The 12567-nt window shown below is 34.6% G+C and overlaps 1 protein-coding gene across 2 annotated transcripts; it reads right to left on the bottom strand.

Annotated features, from left to right (window-relative positions):
• Positions 1–412: 412 nt before the first annotated feature.
• On the bottom strand, positions 413–5893 carry LOC117328197 (neurocalcin homolog). 2 transcript variants are annotated; one of them, XM_033885625.1, is made up of 3 exons: positions 5704–5893; positions 4083–4523; positions 413–2489 (listed from the first exon to the last, which is right to left on the bottom strand). In XM_033885625.1, the coding sequence occupies exons 2-3, from the start codon at positions 4458–4460 to the stop codon at positions 2328–2330; spliced, it is 540 nt and encodes a 179-aa protein (XP_033741516.1). In that variant the 5' UTR covers positions 4461–4523; positions 5704–5893; the 3' UTR covers positions 413–2327. The 2 variants fall into 2 exon arrangements, with proteins under 2 accessions (XP_033741516.1, XP_033741518.1); XM_033885627.1 differs by lacking the exon at positions 5704–5893 and adding an exon at positions 5591–5672.
• Positions 5894–12567: the final 6674 nt, after the last annotated feature.

Raw genomic sequence — 12567 nt, forward strand, 5'->3', positions numbered from 1 at the left:
CCATTGACCGGGACTATTTTTTAATCATGTGGTGCAATGCAATTAGATTGGCTAACAATTGAAGGCCGCTTCAGGATGTCCTGGAAATGATAACGCACAGGATGTAGTTCGCAGTTATTTTGTTATATTCTTGAAAATATATAAACCTACCTATCATTTTGTCATGATTTGTAATGAATTATAATAGTTCCACACATTTCCGAATTTGTAAGTTTGGCATATTAATTAGCGGCATTTCAAATTAGGTCATATCCTTACACCACACCTGATCTTGTGAAAAGAACATGCACACGTTGACACAAAACAGGTCAATTCATCCTCAGAATAGCTTTTCTATTGTGGTAGAAACAGGTCACACAAACTTGTTGTTGTATATGTTATTTCTTTCACTCTTGTTAGTTATTTTTCAAAAGTTACATTTGAAAAATGACAAACTCGAGTGAAAAAATAACCACTCATTGTGTAACCGCTATATATATAGTGTTTGAGGAACAGATATAATCACACCATCTAACCTAGGGTTAATGTTATGAGACATTCAAAATGTAGGTCATAGTGACTTAATTTTCCTTCAAACTACATTAATACCACCCAAGGGGTAGAACAGATGTAAATTTGTACAAGACTCAATGACTCTGTAATATAGAAACTGGCCCCAATAAGTTTGGGTAAAAATGTTAAAAACTAACAGTATAGACATGATCTGTACACAACAGAGTTAAATGTGTAAACTTGATGACAAATGTCCTACAAAAATACCTGCTATATAATGACAAAAGTCCTAAAATACAAAAAATACCTGGTATACTTATGCATGTACATACAAATATATTAAACAAATATGTAAATATCTTGATCACAGATTAACATGGACATTGATTTTGAGCTACACAACAATATTAAATGAAAATCATCATGTTTACTAGTCTAGCTGCTAATGTCAGTAAACTTTTCAACAATGTAAATTAGAATGAATATAACATTTTGTATAAAAGACTGACGACCATTTTGTATACTGGAGCGAGTCAAAGACTGACAACCATTTTGTATACTGGAGCGAGTCAAAGACTGACGACCATTTTGTATACTGGAGCGAGTCAAAGACTGACGACCATTTTGTATACTGGAGTAAGTCAAAGACTGACGACCATTTTGTATACTGGAGTGAGTCAAAGACTGACGACCATTTTGTATACTGGAGCGAGTCAAAGACTGACGACCATTTTGTATACTGGAGCGAGTCAAAGACTGACGACCATTTTGTATACTGGAGCGAGTCAAAGACTGACGACCATTTTGTATACTGGAGCGAGTCAAAGACTGACGACCATTTTGTATACTGGAGTAAGTCAAAGACTGACGACCATTTTGTATACTGGAGTAAGTCAAAGACTGACAACCATTTTGTATACTGGAGCGAGTCAAAGACTGACAACCATTTTGTATACTGGAGTGAGTCAAAGACTGACGACCATTTTGTATACTGGAGTAAGTCAAAGACTGACAACCATTTTGTATACTGTAGGGAGTCAAAGACTGACAACCATTTTGTATACTGGAGTAAGTCAAAGACTGACAACCATTTTGTATACTGGAGTGAGTCAAAGACTGACGACCATTTTGTATACTGTAGGGAGTCAAAGACTGACAACCATTTTGTATACTGGAGTAAGTCAAAGACTGACAACCATTTTGTATACTGGAGTAAGTCAAAGACTGACAACCATTTTGTATACTGGAGTAAGTCAAAGACTGACGACCATTTTGTATACTGGAGTAAGTCAAAGACTGACAACCATTTTGTATACTGGAGCGAGTCAAAGACTGACAACCATTTTGTATACTGGAGTAAGTCAAAGACTGACGACCATTTTGTATACTGGAGTAAGTCAAAGACTGACAACCATTTTGAATACTGGAGTAAGTCAAAGACTGACGACCATTTTGTATACTGGAGTAAGTCAAAGACTGACGACCATTTTGTATACTGGAGTAAGTCAAAGACTGACAACCATTTTGAATACTGGAGTAAGTCAAAGACTGACGACCATTTTGTATTCTGGGTAGACTGCTTCAATCTGTTAAAGATTCACAGTCAATGATTTCACAACCTGACCTCATGTATTGAATCACAGTTTACTTATGATATATTTGCATAGTTCATGTTGATAAATTACTCATACAGTTTATTCAAAATATAATATTAATATACTTTACCAAATAGCACTGTAACATGTACACACAAGGGTAAATAATGGATCACATGACCCATGGATACCCAATCAGATTTGTACTGGTAGTGTATACGTATAACCATGGTTACTCGATCATGCTATCATCTGTACTATAGTGGGGTCACTCCTAGCTCCCTCTATGAATTCTTCCTGTGACAGCTGTCCATCAGCATTTTTGTCCATCATACTGAAGATCTTGTCTGTCCGCTCTTCTGCTGCTGACTCATCACCATTTCCCACCATCTTAAAGATAGCCTGAAAAGGGAAAATTTTCAGGACTTTTACCGATAGTAACAGAGATGCACAATACAGGTCAAGGACATTCATTCAATTAAACCATTTAGCCTAGCTAGCATGCTACTGGACCAATATCAGGCCCTTCTGTCTTACACTTGGTTCTCAAGAAACTGTTTGAAGGAAAGTTGATGCCAGTTGGGTAAAACTTGAGCAGAAGTTAGCAATAGGTATTGTTTAGGATAACCATGATTGCACAATCATCTTAAACATCGCTGCCATGTCAAAGCTTTTACCAGGCTGAAAAATAACAACACCATGTTGGCTTCCCTTCCTTAACATCCCTACCAATTTTCAGCTCAATGGCACCAGTGGAACTGGAGAAAAAAAATTAAATGTACTTTTCAAGATGGCTGTCATGACGGCCATTTTGGATTTCAGACCGACCCGAAAAATAACAACACTTGGTAAGAACCATCTCAGGATCATTTCAGGTAAGTTAGAGGTGAATCCCACCAGTAAAACTTGAGAAGTTAAAAATAGATGTTGTTCAGGAAAATATGATTGCACAACTATGTTACAAAATGGCCAGTATGGCTGCCCTACCACAGTTTTCACCAGGACAAAAAATAATAACCCTTTGTTGGCTCCCCTTCTTTAATATCTTTACCAATTTTCAGTTCAATGGCACCAGTGGAACTGCAGAAGAAGATTAAAATGTGTTTTTTAGGATGGTTGCCATAGTGGCCATCTTGGATTCCGCACCGACGTAAAAAATGACACTAGGTCAGAACCATCTCAGACAAGTTTGAGCTGAATTCCACTGGTGAAACTTGAGAAAAAGTTTGAAATGTGAAAAGTTTACGGATAGCACAGTGCACGACGACAGTCGTACAAAACATGATGGCTATAGGTCATCCTGACTCTTTGGGTCAGATGACCTACAAATATGTCATTGATAAAAAAAGAAAATACATAGGTGCTCAATTTGGAATGTAAGCTGACTTTATCAGTGAAGTTTTTCAAAGTTTGGATAAAATTGTAGCAGTTGCCCAGACAAGATTTAGTTTAAAACAATATACCCCCACTCCATAACTTTATTGTGCAGGTATATTTACCTGTATGATTTCCATCATCTCATACTGAAGACCTATATTACTTACCTGTATAATTTCCATCATCTCATACTGAAGACCTATATGACTTACCTGTATGGTTTCCATCATCTCATACTGAAGACATGTATGACTTACCTGTATGATTTCCATCACCTCATACTGAAGACATGTATGACTTACCTGTATGATTTCCATCACCTCATACTGAAGACCTATATAACTCACCTGTATGGTTTCCATCATCTCATACTGAAGACCTATATGACTTACCTGTATGATTTCCATCACCTCATACTGAAGACTTATATGACTTACCTGTATGATTTCCATCATCTCATACTGAAGACTTATATGACTTACCTGTATGATGTCCATCATCTCATACTGAAGACCTATATGACTCACCTGTATGGTTTCCATCATCTCATACTGAAGACCTATATGACTTACCTGTATGATTTCCATCATCTCATACTGAAGACCTATATTGACTTACCTGTATGATTTCCATCATCTCATGTCGGGAGATGTAGCCATTACTGTCCACGTCATACATCCGGAATGCCCACCTCAACTTCTGGTCACTGCGTCCTTGACTTTTTACACTCAATGCACACATGAACTCTCGAAAGTTGATAACACCATCACCATTCGTATCAAATGTCCTGAAGGCATGGACAGCAAAACTCTCAGCATCTCCTTCAGGGAAACACTTAGAGTATATGCTAATGAAGTTGTCTAGTGTGAGGAAGCCGTTAGGATAGTCACGACGAAAGTTCTTGTACCAGTCGTGCAGCTCCTTCTCAGAGAAGTGCGTGTTGATTTGTAAATCCTCAAGCTCTTTAGGCCGTAGTTTACTGGTTCTGTGACCCATACCAAAGCCTCGAGGATACAGGTCCTCACAGTAGGAGGTAGTCTTTATCACGATGTTAACAATCTGAGAAACAAAAAGAATGAAAGTTATATTAATCAGATGTATACTGAGATTTCTAAAGCAATACTGAACAATTGTCTCCAACCCACTGATCGATTTATAAAGAAACTCAGATTTTCTAAAAATTACAGTGACCTTGACCCAACACCAACATCCGTGAATCTCCAACTTGTGAGAGATATTCTGGAGATTCTAATCCCTGAAGGAATGAAGCTGCTAGAACACCGACAAACTTTGGTGTTATGTACATACTTACAGTATGGACACTGCAAACAGGAATTGTAACACACCCTCACTGGAATGGGACAACATAAAAAATACTGCATTTGTAATCACAGATAGAAGATAACTACTAAAGATATCAGGGATGGGAGGGAATGGCATTTCTATTGTCAGGAATGTTACATGTTACTTTTTTTGTACGTTGGTCTCTGCCTGACTTGGCCAAGTTTTGTTTGTTTTTTAACAGTACTGTATACATATATAACTCCAAATGTGCACATTAAATTTTTGGACCAGAGAACGATCTAGGGGATCAGACAAACTACAGCAGATATCCAGTAGATTCGAACAACACAAATTTCCAATTAAACATGGAATTAACTGCCTGAAAGGATAGCTCAGTTACCTACCCTGGACTTATTCAAAACAGCATTCACAGACTATCAACCTAACACTGTAGCAGAACTGGACCGGGTCGATCAATTTCCATATACTTTCAATTTTGACTTTATCTTGTTATAACATCATCTATATCATTAATTATATTAGTCTAAACATGTAATTCACAAATGTCACTTGTAAAGAACCAAATGACCGCGACAAATGCACTCAAAAACCTTTAGAGATATGTCGCCGTACATGGAAGAACTATTTTTAAACCTGTTATACGTACAGTACCAGGTACATGTATACAGATGTCCTTGTATCTGGCAATATGCCCAATCACAATTAGCACTGATATGTTACTAACTTACTACATTTTAAATACGGACATATGCATCACAGGTCTAGTTAAAGTTTTGATAAATAATTTCTGGCTAATTTTATCTTGTAAAACTATACTCAACAATGTTTAGAGGCTCAACACGACGAGAAACCTTTGTCAGACATCAATCAGGCGGACTTAATTAGACTCCATGTTGATAGGTCCCACTCCCTGTGCATGCACATCTTTACTCACCTGGAGATCTCCAGACGACGACCATGAGATTGAGTAGGCAAGTAATGTATGCTGTTATTCCTGGTGCAGAAGCTTGCTGAGGCAGGGACATCCGTAGTATAAATCAGAGTTCATGTAATGTAATCTTACTGACAGTTCACGTTACCCGAATGACTCTGGTTTCTGGGAAACCCCATCAACAGTGTTATTTGTGTCTATTTTTAGATTAGTTCTGACCTGAGCCCCGTTCGATTTGCACTCTTCTAAGAAGAGAAGCCTTCTAAGAAGATCGTATTCCGTTATATGTAAATCGAGTAAACCGGGAGAATAAAACAAAAAATAAGCAAGTTTTTAAGTTTTCTCAAACACGATGACACAAACATGTGCATGTATGTGTTATAAATCCTTCTCTAGTGAAACTCATCACTCGCACACTTAAAACATGGTCGCCGCCATCTTGGAAGACAAATCTTCCAGCTTTGAGACGGAAGAGTAGAAGATCTTCCAGAAGCAGAAGAGCTTCAAATCGAGTGACCGGAAGATATCTTCTAGAATCAGAAGAGTGCAAATCGAACGGGGCTCCGAGGAAGCACTACAGGGATAAAACTGGTATACCAACCCCAACTCGCGCTACCATAGCTGCGCCATTCAACTAATTCCCAAGTTTCTAGAATTTATGACAGTGACGTATATAATGTCCCTAAGTATGATAATAACGTTTAACTAACGGCCTATATCACATATGACATCATGTATTTTTTTCTGATTATAAATCCTTATCTTTTTAATTTGTCCCACACCAGAGAACCACAGACCAGAGACCTATATACTATAGTATATACAGTTGAGTGTAGACTAAAGGTTACACCCAAGTGCACTCCGAGTGCACTCCATTTGGACTTGGAGTGCACTCCGTTTGGACTCCAGGTAAACTTGGAGTGCACTCCAAGTGGACTCCGAGTCTACCTGGAGTCCTATAAGACACCATGCCTACCCCAGTTCTATAATCAGACTATATCATATATATATATTAAATACTTTGATGCTTTTAATATAATTTACATATAAATAAATAGATTTTTACAAATTACTTTTGTTCTGTTAATATTACTATTAACATTTGTTTAGTCTACTAGGAATATTTCTTTTATTGTTAATACATGGTAATAATGCCTACATGTTAAATTTATATTTATTAAGATCCATAAAAGACAGTTATACAATTTATGCTATAATCAGGTTTCTATGAAAGTTAATTGCTTATTATTTCAGATGTAAGTAAATTGTATTTCATTTTATTAAGGAATTGAAAATTATTTCAATTAGAATATTTATTACTGTACATATATCATGACTGTAAGGAAGTTCAGATAATATATCTATATTACGTTATTGATTATTCAAAATATTGAAAGTTTACAGTATTTAATGAATTATGTGTTTTTTTATAGTAATTATAAAATGAACAATCCTTTTAGTTGATATATAATAGGTTATATATTTAAATGTATCATTAGAAAAATATACATTTACAACTGTACATATTCACGAGCATTACCTAGTTAAATTAATGTTCTGACATAACATACACACAACTCAACAACCGCGCTCGAAACGTAGACGGGTGATTTCAAATCAGCACGAATAGGGACGCGCCGGAGGGCAAAATATAGACACTAGTTTGGTTTCAAACGAGCCGATTAATACATATGGTGGTGGTGGAAAAAGTAACTATAATGCATGTACAATACAAATACTGTCGTTAAATGTTTGTGGCTTAGTGAGAAAAGCTCAATATCCTGAGTTTCGTGAATTTGTAAATAGTTTTGATATTTTATGTCTCTGTGAATCCAAAACTGATGATTTAGATGTCATTGATTTGCCATGTTTTAAAACTGTAATGAAAAATAGGACAAAGTTTAAAAAAGTGAAGTCGGGTGGTATAGTTATAGCATATAAATATGACTTGGAAGATTATGTCTATGAAGTACAAAGTGATAGTCAATACGTAAGCTGGTTTAGGTTAGATGGCGCGAAGTTACAAAGTGATGATGATTTTTTATTTGGAATGGTTTATGTCCCACCCGAGAATTCTACATACTGTATTGGTGATCCATATTTGGAAATTGAAACTGAATACTTGAGGTTATCAGCTAATTACAAAAATGTGTGTTTGTTAGGAGATTTTAATGCAAGAACTGCGAGCTCTGTAGATTTTATTGATTACAATGAAATAGACGATAGAGATCAATTAACAGCTGAAATCCTAAATGAAGTTACATACATGAATGTATTTGAAAATTCCGGTTTTGCTAAGAACAGAAAAAGTCAGGACTTACACAAAAATAATTTTGGGAATCGACTATTGGATTTTTGTAAATATAATGACATTTTTATCTGTAATGGTAGAGTTGGTCGTGATAGAGATATAGGTAAGTACACCTGTAAAAGTTCTAGCGTTGTCGATTATGTCATATGTTCCTCTGAGCTCCTAAAACGCATACGTGACTTTGATGTTTTAGATTTTAGCCCTCTTATGTCAGATGCACATTGTCCCCTAACTCTTACTATAGGTGGTATGGCCAATACAGTTACCAATGATAACATTAATACACATGATACAACAGATTATACTGAACGTATTAAAAACTGGGAGACTGAGAAAATCCAACATTTTATTGAGAATATAAACGATGACAAAATTCAGAATATTATTGATACAATTAACCAATGCAGTAATACGAACGACCTAGATGTCAATACACTTATGGCAGACTGTAGTGATGTGCTTGTAAGTGCTGCTAAGTCAACTTTTGGTATATACAAATATAACCATACTAATATATGTAAAAAGCCAAAATCAAATTCTAAACCCTGGTTTGACGGTGAATGTAAGGCGGCCAGGAAGTTATTCCGACGCCATAAAGGTATGTACAGACGTCACAAAAATGATTATTTCTTCAATAAATATAAAGAATCAGAAAAATCTTACAAACATACAATGGATAAAAGTATTAATAAATTCAGAAGAGACCTCCGTCGTAAGTTGAAAGATATGAAAAGTAGTAATGCACGGGATTACTGGAAACTACTTAAAAGTTCTAATAGTACACATAAAAACAAAAAAGGTAACATATCGATTGACACGCTTTTTAATTTCTTTAAAACCTTAAATGTTGGAGTAGATGATAACATGTTTGATAATAATGATATTGATATGGGTCCTGTAAATAATGTATTAAATAGTAATATAACCAGAGAGGAGGTGGAACATGCTATTAAGCTACTGAAAAACAATAAGGCTTGCTCGGATGATCTCATCATTAATGAATATATTAAATATTCGCCCTCTAAAATGATTGATCTCTATGTTATATTATTTGATGTTATTTTTAGCACAGGGAAAATCCCAGAAAGCTGGCTTCGAGGCTCTATTGTACCTATTTATAAAAATAAGGGTTCTCCCTCAGACCCTAAAAATTATAGGCCGATTACTATTGTAAGTTGCATCGGCAAACTATTCACAAGTATTTTAAATGCAAGACTATTAAAGTATTCCGACGAAGTTAATCTAATATGTGAAAACCAAGCTGGATTTCGCAAGAAGTATTCAACTATAGACAATATTTTTGTGCTGTATTCCCTAATTAGTCTTACTAATATGATGAAAAAGAAGCTGTACTGTATTTTCATTGATTTTGAAAAGGCCTTTGACAAAGTTTGGAGAAATGGTCTGTGGAACAAAATGTTGTTAAATCATATAAATGGCAAAATGTATACAATTATTTACAATATGTATCAAGGTATTAAATCTAACATATCATTTAATGGTCAGAATTCTGCATTCTTCGCATGCAATAATGGATTGAGGCAAGGGGAAAACTTGTCTCCTTTTTTATTTAGTTTATATTTGAATGACCTTGAGGAGTTTATGACTAGAAATAATGTTACCGGTTTACAGTGCCTGACAAACCAACTTGAAGTTGATTTACATATGTATATTAAACTATTTATTTTGTTGTATGCTGACGATACAATCTTATTTTCTGACACCCCAGAAGACCTGCAAATGCAGCTAAATGTTTTTAGTGAATATTGTAAAATATGGAGACTGAAAGTTAACAGTGAGAAAACAAAATGTATGATAGTCAGTAAAGGTCGTCTAAATAACAGATTACAATTCAAATTTGATACTGAAGACATAGAAATTGTCCAAAGTTTTTCATACCTGGGCACTGTTTTTTCACGCACAGGTTCTTTTAATGAAGCTAAAAATTACAATGTTAAAAAAGCAACAATTGCTATGTATGATGTTTTAAAGAAAGGAAGGTTATATAACCTATCTGTTCAGTGTATATATGATCTGTATGATAAAATTGTAAAACCTATATTGTTATACGGATGTGAGATTTGGGGTTTTACAAATCTACAAGTCATTGAGAGAGCGCACTTAAAGTTTTGTAAGTTATTATTAGGGGTCAAACGAAGTACACCAACGTCTATGGTTTATGGTGAACTTGGAGCTTATCCTTTGAATATCTCAGTTAAGACGAGAATGTTGACCTATTGGTCTCAATTGATTAATTCAAAAGAAAACAAACTAAATGTAATAACTTATAAACTGTTATGTCTAAACCAATACCGTAATAATAATGTTCCCTATATACGTTATATACAACAATTATTAGATGAATGTGGTATTAGCTATGTGTGGAATATCCAGTATATCCAGGAATTAGATACTTCTTGGATAAAGTCATATGTAAAACAAACACTCCATGATCAGTTTATACAGCAGTGGGATAATGATGTATTTAATTCTTCTAAGTCTGGTTGTTACAGAATTTTTAAAAACAAATTTGGTTTTGAATGCTATCTAGACGTTCTTACAGATAAAGAAAGAAATACTTTTTGTAAGTTCAGAACTACAAATCATAGACTGATTATTGAAACTGGAAGGTGGAATAATATTGAACGCCACGAAAGAATATGTATTTTTTGTAATAGTCAACAAATAGGAGATGAATTCCATTATCTGCTAGAATGCCAGTCATTAGCTGCGCATAGAAAATTATATCTAAATAAATATTATTATACAAGGCCGAACATATTAAAATTTAGAGATCTTATGAACTCAAACCACGTAAATACATTGAAAAAACTCTGTAAACTCATTAGTATTATCTTTAGCAATGTGTCCTCCATAGCATGATGTTACACATCATGTTCATCTTGACTTGATCGTTTTGTTGATTTGAAATTATATAAAATGGTATCATGCGTAACGATATGGTTAAATATCAGATGTTTTGATAAACTAATTGATACAGTCTGCGTGTGCATACTTTATACACTGGCTGAACAACTGTATATCACTTTTGTATTGTGTAAATATGTTTTCTCTGTACTGTTATGTATGGTTAAAGAGAAATAAATTGAATTGAAAAAAAAGTATGTAGTTCTGTACTACCCATAATGAATGACAGTATCTGTTTAATTGCTATTATTATTGGCCATGCATGACTGACTCTGGCCTGACACCCCTGATACTGTGCCAGGTGAGTTTTAGGAGCCAGCTACAGGTACTGTCCTGAGTTCACAGAAATACCTGTGTCAATACTGTCACTGTATGGCTTCAAATGATGAAGCTGTGAAAGCAGGGTCACAGTGTTATAACCTCAGGCCAATTAACAGAACAGTAAGATTATCTCCTGACTTGAAGGAAAGGATTGTAGCTCTCCATTTGAGAGGCCTTAATCAGACCAAAATTACATGTATAAACTAAATACCAGTGTAATTAAGGTGGAAATATCAAGATAAGTTGTAAAACCATTAACAAATTGGTTAACAGGTTTAAGAAGACAAACTCTATTGAAATGAAGTCATTCTTTACTGAAATTAGAAAGTAAAAATAAGCTGTTTCCTATTACATTGTAACCTGCCTAAACCGTAAGTCCTTGAGACCAAACGTATTGGCTGGTTTATGCAGGTGTCCGGTATGTAGAGGTACAATGTTGAATGATATAAGTTCAAAAAAAATTAATGCAAATCAAATTAAGAAATGATGCAGTTCTTATCTTGTAATATTCAAAAATATAAAGACATTGCTTTAAAAAATTAATTGTAAAGAAAGAGATTAAAGTAAACAAAAAAACAAAAAAATCAGTGTAATTCAAAATGGTATAATGAATGTAAATTCACCATTTCCCAAAAACCAACCTATAGCTTTATACCCGTAATTAGTACACATTGTTCTCATCCAGGAAATAAGATTATAGAGCCTGAGGTAAAATTTGCCTCAGGGCAGTTGGACACGGCAACCTATGTACCATTTACCTGTAAAACTGACCTGTTGGAACTACATCGTTTTCTATCCCATTCTGTCAATAGCTATCATAATATGTGTCACTCATACATTGTATGTAACAGATACAGGTCATGAATGTACAATGGTTGTTCAAGCCAATTATAAAATCATAAAGTTAAATGTTCAAACTTTAAAAAAATAAGGCCCGCTGCAGTTGGTGTATGGAATGTTTGATAAGTATTTACTTAACTCAAACATGAAAATTATATTAATCTATGTTGATTTACATATTGACCTCTAATACTCTATACATGCTTCCATTATAATATCAAAGACATAAAGTAATAGTACCAGTTTGAAATAAAAAAAATTTCAAACATTTTTTTTTCTATAAATGACTTATAACTGTTTTAATAATACTGTAATAGGAATGGACAATCATATAATTTCAAAAGTGTCAGATATCGACCGTCACAAGTATGTACCTTTATTTCTATTAGACCTTGATAAAGGTTAGCCGGAGTTTCCTCTGGCCCTGACACCATATTACACCAGACATGGTGTGTGTCAGGGCCAGA

This window comes from Pecten maximus, chromosome 5 (genome assembly GCF_902652985.1).
Source record: "Pecten maximus chromosome 5, xPecMax1.1, whole genome shotgun sequence".
NCBI classification, from domain to species: Eukaryota; Metazoa; Mollusca; class Bivalvia; order Pectinida; family Pectinidae; genus Pecten; species Pecten maximus.